Source organism: Nomascus leucogenys, chromosome 4, assembly GCF_006542625.1.
Source record: "Nomascus leucogenys isolate Asia chromosome 4, Asia_NLE_v1, whole genome shotgun sequence".
NCBI lineage: Eukaryota > Metazoa > Chordata > Mammalia > Primates > Hylobatidae > Nomascus > Nomascus leucogenys.
This window is the reverse complement of record NC_044384.1, coordinates 79,144,933-79,164,042: the sequence shown is the minus strand read 5'-3', so window position 1 is coordinate 79,164,042 and position 19,110 is coordinate 79,144,933. Positions and strand designations below refer to the sequence as shown.

The following is a 19,110-nucleotide window of genomic DNA, read 5'->3' as shown; positions in this document are numbered from 1 at the left end:
GTCTCTAAAAGCTTACCTCTGAGCAGAGACATGAAGGATGTGAGGAAGCCACCATGAGGCTATTTAAAAGAAGAGGGTCCTGGGCTCAGGGGACATCATGTGCAAAGGTAGCTGATATGTCCAAGGGGCACAAGAAGTTCTGTGTGATGGGAGCAGTGTGAGCAAAGGGGAAAACGCCTGGAGCTGAGGTCAGAAAGGAAACCAGGAGCCAGATCTTCTAAGGCCTTGTAGGTCATGAAAAGGGCTTTGACTTTTATGCTAAGATGGGTGCCACTGGAGAATTTCCCCTTCAAATGAGCTACTTTACAGGCAGGAAAAAAAAAAAAAAAAAAGCTCCTTTCTTTATAATTTCAAGATACCATTTTCAGTTCTCCCTTAAAAAGAAGTATAATTTGCATTATAATATAGCTACACATCTGAAATACGTATACTTAATGGATCTCACATTTTCTAATTACTTACTTTAAAAGATAATATCTGAAAGCTTTGGGTGTTTGAGATGGCTTTTATCTCCAGATAAGGAAAGAGAAATGAAACAAAACCATTTCTGGGAAACCGAGGTCCATTTCTTGCCTAAAGTCAAACAACTTCAAAGAGTCTAGGCTAGAATCCAGGTCCAGGTAGACATCATTAATTTCATAAAGCCAGATGTCACCTGGCAGATCCCTGCCTGAGAGCCTAAAAGGGCATGCTGTAAAGCAGATGCCTAGGATCATAAAATGAGCTGATGCCTATGAATGGCCTAAATCCCAGTGAAGTAGTTACTAAAAAGCAGCCTGGTAACTGATTGGATACAAGAAGGGCTAGAAGAAGTCTTGTTGATACTAGCACATTATCCAAACTTCCTGATGTCTGACCCAGGCCTTTGGTAAAGGACATTTTCTCAGCATTGCCTTCACTGCATACCCAGCCCCAGGTTTCTCATATGACCGTGTAACCTAGAAGTCACCTTCAGACACCTTGGAGGGTCTATAGTAGGCAAACTTAGATAAGCAAATGAAAATTTACTTACTTGTATCAGAAAAGGAGAGGTCAGCACAGGGGCAGTTAGGAGAGGCTGGGTTGGGGACAGATTATTCAACAAAGGGAAGCACATATAAGAGAAGGTAAAGAAATATTCCACTTGCTAATCGCGGTATCTGTGGATGAGAGACGTAGACAGGAGAGTGAAATGGCCTGGTTTGCTCTCTACCTCCTGAGCCTTCTCTGGGCTACGGCTGGGACTAGTACCCAGACCCGGAGTTCATGCTGTGAGTATGATGTTTTTCCAAGGAGGTCAGGGAAGCAGTTGCCCTGGGGAAGGGGCTGTGACCTCTGACACTGAGCTCTGCTGATGAGAAAGTGGTTGAAAATAGCAATCACTATAGGAATTCCAAAACGGGTAAGTCTGAGTGTGACTGTGTGCTGTTCATCTTTCCTGACTTAATAGCATAAGTTATTTGAGAGGCAAGTCTATACGTTTTTTATTAAGAGAGATGGGGCCAGGTGCAGTGGCTCACACCTGTAATCCCAACACTTTGGGAGACTGAGGCAGGAGGATTGCTTGAGCCCAAGAGTTCAAGACCAGCCTGGGCAACATGGTGAGACTCCATCTCTACAAAAAAAAAAAAAAAAAAATAGATAAAAATAAAAAATTAGCTGGGCGCAGTGGCATGCACCTGTGGTCCCAGCTACTCAGAAAGCTGAAGTAGGAGAATTGCTTGAGCCCAGGAGGTCGAGGCTGCAGTGAGCTATGATCACACCACTGCACTCCAGCCTAGATGACACAGCAGCACCCCGTCTCAAAAAATCAATAAATAAAAATAATAGAGATGAGAGTACTACTGCAGGAATAATGGTTGATGGTACAAAGACAGACACTTAGTGGCTATTGTGACCAGACACCACTACATAGTAGTGAGAGATTTTGGTACTCGCTGAGGATAAATTATATCCCGAATCTTTAATATTCTTCATGAAAGAGTGAGGGAAAAAATGAATGCAAGGAAATCAGTGATTTCCAGGAAAGTGATAGAAACTACGAGAAATGTCATGAGCCATATTGCTTGAAGTTACTAAATTTAAAAATCACTTTGTTAAGGATATGGATTATTTGAGAAGATGTAGAAACTAATTATCCTCAAAAGTAAAATCTCAGCATTTTCTCCATTTCTCTTTAGTCGTTTAGGATACTAATGCTAACCAAGTGTTCTCCTAAAAGGCATCAAAGACGGCCAGGCGAGGTGGCTCACGCCTGTAATCCCAGCACTTTGGGAGGCCAAGAAGGGTGGATTACCTGAGGTCAGAAATTTGAGACTACCCTGGCCAACATGGTGAAACCCCATCTCTACTAAAAATACAAAAATTAGCCAGGCGTGGTGGTGCGTGCTTGTAATCCCAGCTACTCAGGAAGCTGAGGCAGGAGAATCACTTGAACCTGGGAGGGGGAGGTTGCAGTGAGCCGAGATCGTGCCATTGCACTCTAGCCTGGGCAACAAGAGTGACACTATCTCAAAAACAAAACAAAACAAAAAACAAACAAACAAAAAAATCAAAGACACAGGGATAATGTTTTTGAGAAGGAATGAGGGTTAGAAGGTGAGTAAATGGCTTTCCTCTTCTCAGCCGTTCCCTCAGCACAGGAGCCCTTGGTCAATGGAATACAAGTACTCATGGAGAACTCAGTGACTTCATCAGCCTACCCAAACCCCAGCATCCTGATTGCCATGAATCTGGCCGGAGCCTACAACTTGAAGGCCCAAAAGCTCCTGACTTACCAGCTCATGTCCAGCGACACCGACGGTGAGACATCTGAGCCGCTGGCACTCTCCCTGAATCTCACACATCACACACCACCTCCAGATCCCAACTCAGTGTCCTTCCCACCCCAATTCTGCCTCTGACTGTAAATAAACTACCCAAACACCTTTCCCTACATACCTGGAAGGTACCTGGAAAGAAACACGTGTGAAGTCAGAGCATTCATGGAGGAGGTCAGTAAAGCAGGGAGGGCTCTGGACTAGACATCGGAAGAGCAGCCTTCTGGTTCTGGCTCTGCCATGTCATAACTCTGGGATCTGAGACAAGTCACTGGATACTGCTCAGCCTCGCCTTGCAGATGATTCTAATAACAATAACCCTACTACTACTAATAGCGATGATAATAATGATAAAATCTCTGTTCTGCCTGTCTCCCAGGAGCTGCCTGCAGGCTCAAGTTAGATAAAGTTTAAATTATTTTGTAACTGTAAATTTCTGTATATAAATCTATGAGTATTTTGCTGCTTTTCTAATCATATACCAGGGATTCTCAAATACCAAATACTAGAGTCATCAAGTTACACAGAGGCCACTATATTAAATATTTCCTTACGTATTCTTCCATATTTTTTTCTTTGGAAAGACAGATCAAAGAACTGCTCATATTATTAAAAAGTCAAAATGCTCTAGATAAAAAGCAGAGAACTCATCACTGGCTCCTGGAGAGCTGTCCCCTGAGGATGTCTCTGTCTAACTGTTGTGTTCTCTTCTCCGCAGATCTAACCATTGGGCAGCTTGGCCTCGTCATCATGGCCCTCACCTCCTCCTGCCGAGACGCTGGGGATAAAGTATCCCTTCTACAAAGACAAATGGAGAACTGGGCACCTTCCAGTAAGACCTGACTGGAAGGGAGAAAAGAGTCAGGCACATGGTTTTTCCTAAGAATTTTAAACCCAGAAAGGAAAAGGGTGGGGGTGGAGAGAAAGGAAAGTTAGGGGAGAGACACAATGTATCCTTCACTCTGGTCCTTCTGATAATCACACAACGGAAAGATTCATTTCCAATCCAAAATGAACTAGAAAAGGTCATGATCCCAAAGACACAAGCTTGTCCAGCCATCGCCTGTCTGAAGACACAGTCATCCCTTTTATTCTTTGCAGATGCCTGATGACATTCTTTTGAAAAACACTGAAATTGCTCTTTGCCTATGCTGTGTCTCTCTTTGGGGGCAGGTTTTCTAGCAATTTCCTTTTCAAAGGCTTGGCTTTTCCTTCTTTGCAAATGTCCTCATCGTGGTGAATGTGAGTCTGATGAAGGTTCTCTGTCCCCTTCCGAGGCCCCAACACTGAAGCATCAGCGTTCTATGGGCCCAGTCTAGCGATCTTGGCGCTGTGCCAGAAGAACTCTGAGGCGACCTTGCCAATAGCCGTCCGCTTTGCCAAGACCCTGCTGGCCAACTCCTCTCCCTTCAATGTAGGTGAGTAGGTCACCACTACCCTGAGCTAGGAACATCAGAGGCCTCGTGCACTGAATGGTGGAGCTGGCAGGGAAGTGGGAAAGGAGAGCATTCCATGGAGGAGGAGCTAAGGACGTGAACGTGCCTGTGGATGGGAGATACTTATCAGATATTTGTTAGGCAGGTGAATTGAGGAGTACATGAAGGAAGGAAGGGGAGGGAGCATTATGTAGAAACGAAGACAATTGATAATACTTGGTATGTCTGGCAGCTACAGAATCTCCGCTGGGAACAATAGTCATGTCATTCAAGTCACAAGTTCTTTCCAAATTAAATATTAATGTCTTGCTTCAGTTCTCCTCTGCATCCTCTCTTTAATCACTACTGATGCTCCCACACTCCATTCTTTTCGATGCTTCTCCTCATTACGTCCAAATATCCTCTCTCCATTAAACAGCTACTCTCGGAACCCTAACTCATGATGTTTCCCTTCATGGAAACTCGGGGACCACCTTGCGTCTTTGTTCTGCAAGCATATGGCTGCTTGTGAATGGAAGCTTTTCCCTCTACAACATCATGTCCTCCTTCTGTCCCCTTCTATGGATAATGATCCTTCTCTGTGGGGGCCACTGTCACAGCCCACATTCATGGTCACCTTTTCTCCTCTGCCAACTCTCTAAGCAATAGTATTAACTCAGGTTTTCACTCCCTTACGCATGCCCCATCAGCAACCTCTCGTTTCAGTTTCTGTCAGACAAACAGGTGAACCACTGCTCTAGGATCCTCCCTGGGGGTTAAGAACAGACTGGTCCCCCTTTCACATCTGGGACCTCACACATTTCTGGGGCATCTCTGCCTCCAGAAATTTGGACTTATTTGCTTCTGGTTGTCAGTAACACTAGCACCCTTAATGAAGTTATGCAACTTTCAAATGGATATTTGGCCCTGCTGCCTACTCAATTTTTCTGAGCCTCCATTTTTTGTCTCTTAAATGGAGATGATTACAGGTACTATTTTATAGGTTGTTCTGAGGAGCAAATAAAATCATGGAGCCAGAATATAATAAGCACACAATAAATGTCAGCTGTTCATATTGCTGTGATGGTGACTATGGTGATCCTATCCCCTCTGTCATTCACAGACACAGGAGCAATGGCAACCTTGGCTCTGACCTGTATGTACAACAAGATCCCTGTAGGTTCAGAGGAAGGTTACAGATCCCTGTTTGGTCAGGTACTAAAGGATATTGTGGAGAAAATCAGCATGAAGATCAAAGATAATGGCATCATAGGAGACATCTACAGTACTGGCCTCGCCATGCAGGTAAACACGTGCTGGATGCTCTTGGTTGGGTTCCTGCCAATAAGCCTGGATTGCAGAACCAAGAGGCCAGGCTTCTACCAACATCTCTGTGAAAGTCAAGCTAGTATGACCTGAGATATAGTCTTTGTGGTGCCTGGGCCTCAGTTTCTCTACTGGTAAAATGCAGGTAAGTGTTAATTCCTCCCTACCTCCTACGTAAAGTGTGAAAACAAATCTATATGAACTCGTTTCTCTTCCTTGGGAAAAAAAATGAAACAAATAAATCAAGAAATATATTAATTTATTATTAATAATGATCAGTTAATTTGTAATAGTTACAGACTATTACAATTTTGATGTATAAATAATAAGAATATTAAAGCAGGCCCTGTAAAAATATACAATTTTCTGATGCAATCTTACCAGCCAAGTGTTCTTTTTCAGTGTTTTACCTTGATCTAAAAATAGCAAGTTTATACTCAAAACGATTAAGGAAAATAACCTAAAGTTGACCCAGCCTCACAAAAACCCATAGTAAATGGTAAAGCAGATCTATCTGTCAGCCAAGTCCATACTCAATTCTATGCTTTAATAGCATGCATTCTCAAGCCTGGATTCTGTAAGATGTGCTTGGTATTCATAGTTCCAAATCCAACAACCCACCCTACTCTAGTTGATTAGGGCAGCTGCCTCCATAGAAGACAGATGCACCAATGGTAGTGGACAGAAATAACCAACTAGAATCAAAAACTAGCAGCCATCTCTGGCTGAATCCTCTAGTCCCAACTGAGAAGTTTGAGCTCCAATGTCTCAAAATGTCCTATGGGGATTAATAGGACCAGGGACTCTTCAACTCAGAAAGCCCAGGAAAGGGAGAATCATGGAATGATGATGCCAGCCCTAAACCTAACATAGTTGCGAACTATTAGAAAGAAATTGTCTCCTGGGGAAAACAGTAGAGACTAGTATTGAGATTTCATACATTAAACATTAGAAAAGAATATAAACAGCCTAAGAATTGGTTCATGTTAAACATAAGAGCAAAAAAAATAATTTCCACTTCAATGGACCAAGTATAGAAGTGACTAATAAAAATAAAGTTCACTTCTATGTCACAGTCAGGGAGACTTTGTCATAGAACAAAACCCTGTTTTTTTCATGGCTGAATTTTAAAAGAGCATTCCCAGTGCTCTGGTCTAGAAGCTTTTTGGAAAGAAAAAGGCAATCTGGAAGAGATACAAAAGATGGCTTGGGGATTTTTTTTTTTATGTGTGACTCTCTAAAAATAACCTTGCTTCAATTTAGCACTGGACAGAAAAGTGTTTACTTTTGCTAACTTGGTTTGTGAATTCTGTTTGGATTTTATCACCTGCCAATTACACTCTGATAAGCTGTACCTGGGAATTAAAGCTTTTCCTATCAAAAGGCAGGACCCTGTCTAGATCCAAGTACCACAGGCCATGTGGATTTCTTGTCAGAATACATAATCTCTCCCTACCCTTTTTACTGCCTCTAACTGGAACTTACTTAGGCATCCTGAAATCTGGAATCAATAGGTGTCTAATATATAATATTTTCCTAATCTAAAATATTCTGATATAGAAAATCAAAGGGCTCTGGAACTATCACAATTTAGGTTTGACTCCCAGACCTGCCACCATCTCAGACAAATATTGAATTTCCCCAAATTTTATTTTCCCCATAATAATAAGGTTGCAATTAGGTGAAATAAAGTGTGGTATGCAAAAAAATGCATGCATAATGTCATGCTTAACAATTGTTCAAGATCTGTCTCAGCAGAGCAGTGATGCTAGTAAACTTCCTTTTCAGCCTTTGTTCACCTTCTTCCAAGAAGTCAGTACACTTCCAGTGGCCCAGGCCACGCTCATCCCTACCGAAAGACGCTCATGAGGCATTTCCTCTGTTCCAGAACTTCTCATCTTTCTTCCATGAATATCCTATTGCTTTCAAGCTTCCTCTGATAGGCGCTTATTTTGAAAACAGATCTGATAGGCCAGGCATGATGGTTCACACTTGTAATCCCAGCACTTTGGGAGGCCAAGGCGGGCAGATCACTTGGGGTCAGGAGTTCAAGACCAGCCTGGCCAATATGGTGAAACCCCATCTCTACTAAAAATACAAAAGTTAGCCAGGTGTGGTGGCAGGCACCTATAATCCCAGCTGCTCAGGAGGCTGAGGCAGGAGAATCACTTGAACCCGGGAGATGGAGGTTGCAGTGAGCCGAGATTGCGCCACTGCATTCCAGCCTGGGTGTCACAGCAAGACTCCATCTCAAGAAAAAAAAAAAAAAAAAAAAAAAAAAGAAAGAAAAGAAAAGAGAGCTGATAAACTTCTTGATGGAAAGTTATTAATGACATCTAACCACTTAATGTGTTATCCTCTCACATCATTGGTGATGTGTAATCCCAATGAATATATCTTGCTTAGTGAAATTTGGGAGGTGCATATGACAAGTGGACCAGATATTGTTGCTGAGGAGCACCCACCTGATGCCCTTAAACCAACTGCCTTGTAAAGTGGCCTCTGTCCAGAGCCATGCTTCATGGATGCTGAGGTTCAGTGATGGTCGTCCGTGTCACAACTGCCCAGTTGTGCATACTGACCCTAGCTGAGACAGCCATTTCTGACTCCTCTCTCTCTCTTCTCCCATTTCCTATTCCAATCTTCAGGTGAACCAGTCATTAACAATCTCAGCCTATTAACATGCTCTGGTGGCCATAATCAGCACTGTAAAGGAAGGGAGGTGATAATGACAGCTTCCACATCACACATCACACATCACGAAATGCTTTTATACATTAGCCCCTTGGAACCGCAAATGACTCCCCCAACAATAGACAGAAGTTATTATTTCTATTTTATTCATGCAAGAGATAACGCAGCAAAATAGGTGAATGGCTGAATGGCTTGGTGTATTACTCAAGACTCATTTTGCAAGTAGCAGAAACCCAAATCCTTTTAGCTCAAGAAAAAAAATGAGGATTTACTGTTCACATACACTGGGAAGTCTAGGGCTGAATTAGGTGGCTTCAGGAATAACCAGAATAAAGGGCTCAAATCATGATATCAGGAGCCACTCTTTTTTCATTGTCCAGCCCTGATTTTCCTCATTCTTTCCTGCTGCAGGGCTTCTTCAGAGTGGCTGAGAAAGATGGTCACTAGCAGCTTACTGTTTACTTGTGTGGTCCCAGTTGAATAACCTTAGCAGAGAAAAAAAAAATCTTTCGGTCTCCCAATGTCTGTATGTTAGGGAATGACTCTGATTAGTACAGGTGTCCACCAATCACTGTCATCAAGGGGATGGTGACCACCATCAGCCCAGCCCAGGTCATGAGTCCATCCTGGGCCAGGGTTGTGGAGCCTCTGAGAGTCCTGACGCAAGCACAAAGTGAGGGAAAAGTCCACCAAAGGGGGCGCATGACAACATAAAACAAGGGGTCTACCCCGTTTATGTGGCTAGATTGTCCTAGGCTAAAGCTCCCTCTGGAGCCCAGCTCTCACCCTCATTCTACATTCAAGAGCCGTTCGTAAATATGACTGCCTAATAGTGTTCCCTGGATCTGATCATTGCACAGTTCTGTGTCTACTGTCTGTGTTCCAAACCTTACATAGCATTGGCTTTGCATTCTGGGTGACTGCGTGATCACAATGATTAGTGATCAAGTTTATCTCTTAAGACATGTAAGAGCCAACTCTCAGCTATGCCTAATTTCTCTTCCTCTCTCTCTTTCGGTCTTCGTGTCCCAGGCTCTCTCTGTAACACCTGAGCCACCTAAAAAGGAATGGAACTGCAAGACGACTATGGATATGATACTGGATGAGATTAAGCAGGGGAAATTCCACAACCCCATGTCCATTGCTCAAATCCTCCCTTCCCTGAAAGGCAAGACATACCTAGATGTGCCCCAGGTCACTTGTAGCCCTGGTAAGACATCCACCTCTCCTTATGTCATAAAGCAGCAACTTATGCCAGAAATGACATGTGGATCGATGTTAAGTGGTATATAGGCTTGTAATGTCCATTATTCCCATGTGGGCAGAGCACATCTGACTCCCAGTCCTTAAGAGTGTGTGCTAGCACACAGACATACCTTCCTGCACTCAGAACTCAGCCCCATATCTCCTTCATTCAGCATATATTTATGCAGCTCCTACTATGTGCAAAGCATTTTGTGGGATACTAGAGGTAGGAGAAGCTCCACGGTCCCAACTATCAAATAACATATATAGCTTCATTTATTCATTTGACAAATGTACCATCAAACACTATGCATATCTTATCATATCTGCCTTTTGCAAAGTCAGAAGACAGATGTGTAAACAAAAACTACAATATTTGGGACAATCGAGTAAGTATTAAACAGAAGTTAAAGCCACACACAGTGCAAATGCAAAAAAGAAAAATAGTGACCAGTTGTTGATTTTGTTTGGGAGGCTTTGGAGAAGAACAGAATTCATATTTAAGTCGAGCCTTAAAGGTCTAAATATGAAAGCTCAATGCACGCAACATAACAATGAGATGGAGTGGAAACCTAGCATACCACTTTTTAATTAAAAATATATTTTATCCAATTATGCTATAATTGAAAGACACTTAAAATTCAAACATTACAGAAATACGCGTTTAGAAAGTGGAAGTCTTGCATAAAAACTTATCACTCCAGAGATTACTAGTGTTTGGTATGGATTCCTCAAACTCTTTTTTTTTTTTAAATAAAATGCTAACATAAAGCATCATTCCTCTTGCATTGCATGAACTTCCTAAGACAAGAAGCGATTAATAAGTTCCTTGTCTATCTCAATGCAGAATGTGGAGACCAAAATCAAGCAAACTGATCCCAATTCTACCAAACACTACCACATTCACTCAACCCCTTAGGCTGCTTCCCAGTGATGTCCCAACCTTAACAAGGTGGCTATGGAGTTTTTGCTGGAATTCTATGCTAGTTGTCCAAGTACTTTGTTAAATGGTATGAAACTCATTACTTTCTTGAAATGTCTTCTGGGGTGAGTTGCCAATAACAGAGATTTTGCACCTATGATACAAACCCCATAATCTTTGACAAATGTGGCCTCTTTGCCCTTCACAGATCATGAGGTACAACCAACTCTACCCAGCAACCCTGGCCCTGGCCCCACCTCCGCATCTAACATCACTGTCATATACACCATAAATAACCAGCTGAGGGGGGTTGAGCTGCTCTTCAACAAGACCATCGATGTTAGTGTGAAAAGTGGGTCAGTGTTACTTGTTGTCCTAGAAGAAGCACAGCGCAAAAATCCTATGTTCAAGTGAGTATTACAAATGTCATTCATCATTCTCTTCAGGCCTGATTTGAATTCCCATTTTTAATCCATCCTGTTTTCTTAATTTTTTTTCCTTTTGATAACAGATTTTTATTTAATAGCCCCTTGAGCAGCTTACAATCTAATAAATAGGTAAGGCTCTCAGGAAAACTTAAATCATACAAGTCAATGTATGATGAAGTTTTAAAAACAAAAATTCAGAGGAGATTCGAAAGTCCATGGCAGAGTAGAATAGGCAAAAGAGACTTTGTAGCTTTGAACCACAAAGAATAGGTACTATTTAGGAAGATGTGGGAAGAGGTAAATTCAGAAAAAGAAATGGCCAGAACAGGCCGGGCGTGGTGGCTCACGCCTGTAATCCCAGCACTTTGGGAGGCCAAGGCATGCGGATCACCTTAGGTCAGGAGTTCAAGATCGGCCTGACCAACACGGTGAAACCCGTCTCTACTAAAAACACAAAATTAGCTGTGTGTGGTGGCACATGCCTGTAATCCCAGCTATTCAGGAGGCTGGGGCAGGAGAATCGCTTGAACCCGGGAGACGGAGGTTGAGGTGAGCCGAGATCATGCCATTGCACTCCAGCCTGGGCAACAAGAGTGAAACTCTGTCTCAAAAAAAAAGGAAAAGAAAAGAAAAGAAATGGCCAGAACAAAGCATTTGCGATAAGACTGAGCAACGAATTTGGGGCCAATGAATAGGCCAGGTGGACACACCAGGTTGGCTGACAGTGTAAGTCTTGAAATACCAGGTTCAGGAGACTGGACTGCATTTTGCAAACTTTGAGTAAGAAAATCCACTTTGTAAAATGTTGCTTAGGTCATGAGAATAGGAGACAAGGCTTAAACGTAGGACATGACTCCAATAATGGAGCTGTGAAGTGACGATGACTTCCTCTGGGATACACGGACCCACACAAAGGCTCTGTGAGTGATGGGACATAGAGGTCAAGAGAAAGAAGCTTCAAAACTATTGATTAAAAGGTCAAGAAGAATATCTTTCAAAGAAAGGGATTAAATTCCTTAGATATGTTTAATGGTGGGCATTTGAAATAGGAATCTTAGAAGGCTTTTGGAGGTACAGTCCAGGCACAGTGGCTCACACCTGTAATTACAGCACTTTGGGAGGCTGAGGCGGGTGGATCACTTGAGGTTAGAAGTTCGAGACCAGCCTGGCCAACATGGTGAAACCCCGTGCCTACTAAAAATACAAAAATTAGCCAGGCATGGTGGTGCATGCCTGTGGTCCCAGCTACCCAGGAGGCTGAGATGGGAAAATTGCTTGAGCCTGGGAGGTGGAGGTTGCAGTGAACTGAGATCATGCCACTGCACTCCAGCCTGGGAGACAGAGTGAGACTCTGTCTCAAAAAAAAAAAAAAAAAAAAAGGAAGGAAAGAAGGAAGGAAGGAAGGAATTGAGAGAGAAAGAAAGAAAAAAGAAAGAGAGAGAGAGAAAGAAGAAAAGAAAGAGAAAGAAAAGAAAGAGAAAGAAGAAAGAAAGAAAGAAAGAAAGAAAGAAAGAAAGAAAGAAAGAAAGGGAAAGAAAGAAAAAGAAAGAAAGAAGGAAGGAAAGAAAGAAAGAAGGAAAGAAAGAAAAAGAAAGGCAGGCTTTTGGAAGCATAGAGGGAAGTACTAGGAAAAGAGGTCACGACAGGCAAAGAAAAAATTGGGCAGTCATCTCTTAGAGGTGATGACCTAAGTCAAGAATCCATGCAGTAGGTAGCAGATATATGCACCCAATAAAATCATAAGACACATTTAGTTATTCTCATTTTACAGATAGAACCCTTAGGCCCCAAGAAGTTAATAATATTCCTAAGATCACATAACACGTAACTAATAGAGTTGGGAGCAGAACCCAGGTTGGACTGAATCTGATGCTCATGTTCTTTCCATGCCCCTCTCAGGGTAGGGGGAAATACAGAAATAAATCACAGAGGAGAAAATTAACTTTTAGGGAATGTTTATAGTTTGCAAAAAGAGGAAGCAGTAAAGAAACATGGAGAAGTCTAAGCTACAGGAGTAGAGGAGGAAAAATGCCAAGTCATGGAAAGGAAAAAAGCATCTTTTCTTTTTCAAAGAAAAGATGATCCAAATTCTTCAGGAAGATATCAAGAGGGAATACTGACAAAGGCTAAGGAATTGACAACTGAGTGATGCCACGTGGGGGTCCATTCCACCCGGTTCTGTTGAGCACATTGTGTCTGCTGCTTACTGCACAACTCCATAACTTCCTTAACTTCCATAGACAGGTCAGGATAAACATTGCACTTCAAAACTGGTTTATTTATTTATTTTTTTGAGACAGAGTTTTGCTCTTGTCACCCAGGCTGGAGTGCAATGGCGCGATCTCGGCTCACTGCAACCCCCACCTCCCGGGTTCAAGTGATTCTCCTGCCTCAGCCTCCTGAGTAGCTGGGATTGTAGGCACCCGCCACCATGCCCTGCTAATTTTTGTATTTTCAGTAGAAATGGGGTTTCAGCATGTTGGCCAGGCTGGTCTCGAACTCCTGACCTCAGGTGATCCACCCACCTCAGCCTCCCAAAGTGCTGGGATTACTGGCATGAGCCACTGTGTCTGGCCCAAAAATATTTAATTTTAAAACCCTCTGAATATACCGTACTTTGCTTCTCTGAAGTTAGCTTTAATTTTGCCTAATTTTTCTTTTTCTGATTATAAATGTAATAAATACATATAGCAGAAATTTTGAGGGAAAAAGCATAAAGAAGAAAAATCATCTACAGTCCACACACAATATCACAACTGTTAATATTTTTTATAACTTTTGTAGGTTTTTTTCTATGCATATTACAAATAGGTGTGATCCATCATATATATGGGACAAACAGATATTTCATGTAAAATTTGTATCTCATATTTTCACTTAATATTATTGCATAAGTAGTTTCCTGTGTTACTGAAAATTACTGACAAATATTTTCACGGCTTCCAAATATTTAATCTTGGATATTCATTCCATCACTCATATAACTATTTACCCATTTGGGGGAATTTACATTTTTTTAACTTGATTATTAATAGGTGTTTTCAAAATCCATTCATTTTCATTTCATTTCATTCTAAGTGAAGTAATTTCATATTCATTAATCATTTGCATGTTTGCTTTTTTAAAATTTATTTATTTATTTATTTATTTTGAGATCAGGTTATGAGACTGGCTAATTTTTGTATTTTTGTTAGAGATGGGGTTTCACCATATTGCCAAGGCTGGTCTCGAACTCCTGGGCTCAAGCAATCTGCCCTCTTCAGCCTCCCAAAGTGCTGGGATTACAGGCATGAGCCACTGCACCTGGCCCATTTTCTATCTTTTTTTTTTTTTTTTAACAACTTTTATTTTAAGTTTGGGGTACATTTGCAGGTTTGTTACATAGGTAAACTGTGTCATGGGGTTTGTTGTACAGATTATTTCATCACCCAGGTATTAATTCTACTACCCATTAGTTATTTCTCCTGATCCTGCCCCTCCTCCCAACCTGTACCCTCTGATAGGCCCCCGTGTGTGTTGTTCCCCTCTGTGTATTCATGTGTTCTCATCATTTTGCTCCCACTTATAAGTAAGAACATGCAGTATTTGGTTTTCTGTTCCTGTGTTAGTTTGCTAAGGATAATGGCCTCCATCCATGTCCATTGCAGCACAATTCACAATAGCAAAGACATGGAATCAACCTAAATGCCCATCAATAGTAAACTGGTTAAAGCAATTTCTCATTTGATTTTATCTGATCATTTTATCAGATAAAATCATGCTCAAAAGAGAATATCATTTAAAATGTCTGAAGCATTTATCTGAAGCATTTAAAGTGTCTCTATCCTGGTGGGTGGATTGCTTGAGTCCAGGATTTCGAGGCTGCCATGAGCTAGGATCTCACCACTAGCCTGGGTAACAAAGTGACACTTTGTCTCTAAAAAATTAATTAACTAATTAATTAATTGACTGTCTCTATCCCTTCATCTTACCCCTTATTCCCTGACCTAAAGTGAGATGTTAATCATATATAAACTTTTTTTTTAGATTTGAAACCACAATGACATCTTGGGGCCTTCTTGTCTCTTCTATCAACAATATCGCTGAAAATGTTAATCACAAGACATACTGGCAGTTCCTTAGTGGCGTAACACCTTTGAATGAAGGTGAGGGAAGAAAAGGCATAGGCGTTATCTTCCATAGTCTGAAGGCTACATTCCTTAATTATTTTTTCATTTAATTTATTCACTCATTCACTTAATAATTATGAGATCATATGTGTATAAACAATAATTCTATAGACAGTGATTGCTTATATATGTATTTACATATATATTTTGTATATATATATATAACCATTACATAGAGAAAGATTAATTCTGTAGGCAGCGATAATACTTTTCACAGAGAAGGAAAGTAAGTCTTAGAGACATTAAAGGGTCTTGTACAAGGCATGCATCTAGAATGTAAAAGTGGATAATCAAACCCAGGTTTCCAAACTCTAGGACAAATGTGCTTTGTACAAAAGTTTCACTCAAAATTCATGCTTCACCTTCTTTTTTAAAAAAATCTCCAAAGACAGGAATGCCTGCATATGGATGTTGGTGCATGTTTCCCCTGAAAAAATTAGGAGAAAGTGGGAAGAATAAAACTCAGACTTCAGCAAAACCTTAACATTTGTTAAAGCTTTTGCACACATATTAAAATATTCCCCAATTTAAAGAGCATTGCTGTACGGTTTTAGTCTAAGCATGATGTTACCTAGTTAACCTGATGTTAACTGTCACCATTCAGAGACATGTAAAGCCAAATAAAGTCACACTAGAGCCAAGGCCACTTGGCTTGGTAAAGATGCTTCATTATCCAATATTACAGTGGAGGAGATGTTTTTCTTAGAGTCTATCATGTATTTAGCAAAATCTTGCCAGTCAGAATTTGTGGATTTGTAGCAAAGCATATAATAAAGATCTTGGAGTCACAGAGGACTTGGTTAGAAGCTCTTTCTCTTATTTAATAGCTGCATTACATTAGTAGTAAATCTGTGAGCCAGTTTCCACAGCTTTAAAATGGAAATTCCATTAATCATTTATTGGGTTATTGTAAGGATTGGAAATAATATACTTAGAATGATTAATACAATGTTTTTTGCATGGCATGTATTCAAAAATACTAATCATCATTATTATTAGTTTTCCCATCGCCTTCATCCCAAGAAATGTCTCTATTAAAATATCCCATATACCCCATAAATGTACACACCTACTATGTACCCAGAAAAATTAAAAATTTTTTAAATACCCAGAATTTTTTTTAAAAAAGAAAGTAATTCACTTTGGGAGGCCAAGACAGGCAGATCAGGAGGTCAGGAGATCGAGACCATCCTGGCTAACATGGTGAAACCCCGTCTCTACTAAAAATACAAAAAAATTAGCCAGGCGTGGTGGCGAGTGCCTGTAGTCCCAGCTACTCGGGAGGCTGAGGCAGGAGAATAGTGTGAACCCAGAAGGTGGAGCTTGCAGTGAGCCAAGATTGCACCACTGCACACTCTAGCCTGGGTGACAGAGCGAGACTCCATCTCAAAAAAAAAAAAAAAAAAGAAAAAGAAAGTAATTGCCCCAGGAACTTAAATCAGGCATATTCTCATGTCTACCAATTACTTTTCTTCCCTGGGAGAAAGAATGGTAAAGGCCTCTGAGAAACAAAACTATTTGGGCCTGAAACTGTCATTCTTTCTGTTGCCCAGCTACCTGAAAGGTAACAGATATTACCATCATCTATCTTTCCTGTTCTGAAAGACAAAAATTCTCCACCCACTGCTCTTTCTTAAGTCTTACAAAATCTTCAAAAAGGAACAGGAGGTTCTCCCTTCAATGCCCTAATTTTGGCCTAAATAAGCCATTTTAACAATAACCACCATTTATTGCACAATTATTCTGTGTCAGGTACTGTACTAGGTACCCAGTGGTCATTATTCCTAATTCTGAAAATAACTCTTCAGAGTAAATATTATTAACAAAATCTTGTATGTGAGGAAAAAGAGACTCGCACATCTTAAAGAGTGTACCCAAAGACTTACTCCATGAAGTGGTGACCAGAGACTGGAAACAAGAACTCCCTAAATCTCAGTTTCATGTTCTCTTCATCATCAAACTGTCTATTTCTCTCTAGGATGATTTTACTCCTTTAAAAAATTTTAGTGGGTTCAGTGCATCTAGCTCACTGCATCCCTTGGGGAATAGAGGTGGTTACATGCACCACAGTCACCTCATGTTATTCTCTGCTTATTTCCAGGGGTTGCTGACTACATACCCTTCAACCACGAGCACATCACAGCCAATTTCACACAGTACTAAGGAAGAGGTGGGTTCAGCTTCTATCAAACATCTCCAAAGGATGGGTGAAATTTTTTCCACTTCATTTTAAATCTATGCAAAAAAGTGAATGCCTGTGATGCTACCATATTCCCGGTAATAACATGGAAAACCACTATGGAAAATAAAAATGCAAAGTTCACTGGAGTCTCAACATCTATGACTCATGAAAATAAAATTTTCAGCTTCTCAACACAATGACGCCAATCATCATTTAAACCTAAGGTGAGGGGAAAAGGGAGAGTAGCTGATATTTTTGGATATCATTCTGATTTCTTGATTAATTAAATAGAACACTCCCTATTTCTACAAATGATATATTTTTTAAATTTCATATTTTCTTATCATACCAAGTACTCCTTTTCAAATTGCCTAATGTAAATATGCCCACGTATATACATACATGTATACATGAAATGGCCAAACATTTCAACATATAAAACTCCCAGATGGTTCAAAACTTGGTAATTGATGTTATGTCTTAACTCTCTCCTTCCATTTCCAATTTTTTTGTTAAATTCATATTTAAAATATATATTTAGATCATTTACATATGTAGTAAGTTAACTTATATTCAATATATTATACAGAATTTAATATATCATATATTTTACATGATTATATATAACTTAATATTTGTTATGTGATTATATATAACTTAACATATTATATATTTTATATGATAAATAGATATAGATCTTTGAAAAAAATTAAGCTTTCAAAGATAAACATAACTCTAATCTCTACTGGTAGGAGTGAACACTTGTACAAACTTTCTAGAGAATAATACAAAAATTTGTATCAAAAGACCTAAAATGACCGGGCGTGGTGGCTCATGCCTGTAATCCCAGAAGTTTGGGAGGCCAAAGAAGGTGGATCACCTGAGGTCAGGAGTTCGAGACCACCTGACCAACATGGTGAAACCCTTCTCTACTAAAAATACAAATATTAGCCTGGTGTGGTGGCACGTGCCTATAATTCCAGTTACTTGGGAGGCTGAGGGAGGAGAACCACTTAAACCCAGGAGTCAGAGGTTACTATGAGCCGAGATCACACCATTGCACTCCAGCCCGGGCAACGAGAACAAAACTCCATCTCAAAAAAAAAAAAAAAAAAAAAAAGCAGGCCTAAAATAGACACACCTTTGGCCAAAAAAAAAATCCCAATTCTGAAATTTATATATATATATATACATACATGAAGACACATAAATATACAAGAATCAAAAGGTCAGCTGTAACTACTATAGACAAGAGCTTAGGTGTACAGCCACAAAACACTTCCTAAAACTGAACCCCAGAATCAGATAGACTGAACTGCCCAGGCACAAGCCTCCCATCTGAGCATCTCAGAGCAAGTACCTGCTCTCTGGTAACAGTCTGGCTCCTAGGAGAAGGAGGTGTGGGCCACACAGGCCCAGGTCCTCATTTCAAACTTATCTAGTAGGTAACTCTCTCTATCCCAGAAAAAGGCCAAGACTGTCACTATAATAGAAGGAAATCTCAGGGGTGGTGAGTAAAGTGCTCTCACATAACATAATGTTTACAATATGAGAAAAAATAGAACAATCTAGATGTCCAACAATAAGACAATGGACAAACTGGTGCATCCATATGATGGGATACTTAAAAGTTACTAAAAGTCATGTTGAAGATAAATTCTTACCGACATGAAAAGACGTTCATGATGAACACGAATGAAGTGAGTGAATGAAGTGAATGAAGGCAACTCCAAGTGAATGAAGGCAAGTACACGACGATATTATAATATTGTCCATGCTGGAGTGTTTCAGTGATGATCTCTGTGTGCAGAATTATTGGTGATTGGGTTTTTTTATTTGCCTCTCTGTTTTCTAAGTTTTAGCTATTCAACACATAATAATTGAGCAACTGGAAAATGGAAAAAACATTATTTTATACAAAGATTATTTTT

The 19,110-nt window shown here is 40.4% G+C and overlaps 1 protein-coding gene across 2 annotated transcripts; it reads left to right on the top strand.

Annotated features, from left to right (window-relative positions):
* Window positions 1–1,109: 1,109 nt before the first annotated feature.
* On the top strand, window positions 1,110–17,371 carry CBLIF (cobalamin binding intrinsic factor). Of its 2 annotated transcripts, none has more exons than XM_003275203.1 (9): window positions 1,110–1,250; window positions 2,605–2,781; window positions 3,517–3,630; window positions 4,076–4,216; window positions 5,337–5,518; window positions 9,266–9,443; window positions 10,609–10,810; window positions 14,855–14,973; window positions 17,099–17,371. In XM_003275203.1, exons 1-9 carry the CDS (start codon window positions 1,172–1,174, stop codon window positions 17,158–17,160), a joined length of 1,254 nt encoding a protein of 417 aa, XP_003275251.1. In that variant the 5' UTR covers window positions 1,110–1,171; the 3' UTR covers window positions 17,161–17,371. The 2 variants fall into 2 exon arrangements, with proteins under 2 accessions (XP_003275251.1, XP_012366997.1); XM_012511543.1 differs by having other exon boundaries at window positions 1,126–1,381.
* The last annotated feature ends 1,739 nt before the right edge of the window (window positions 17,372–19,110 follow it).

Bases quoted from the DNA above. Each gene is read 5' to 3' on its own strand.
- CBLIF (XM_003275203.1), top strand. From the start codon at position 1,172: ATGGCCTGGTTTGCTCTCTACCTCCTGAGCCTTCTCTGGGCTACGGCT. The intron at 4,217-5,336 runs GTGAGTAGGTCA...TGTCATTCACAG, and splicing joins CTCCTCTCCCTTCAATGTAG to ACACAGGAGCAATGGCAACC. The intron at 5,519-9,265 runs GTAAACACGTGC...TTCGTGTCCCAG, and splicing joins GTACTGGCCTCGCCATGCAG to GCTCTCTCTGTAACACCTGA.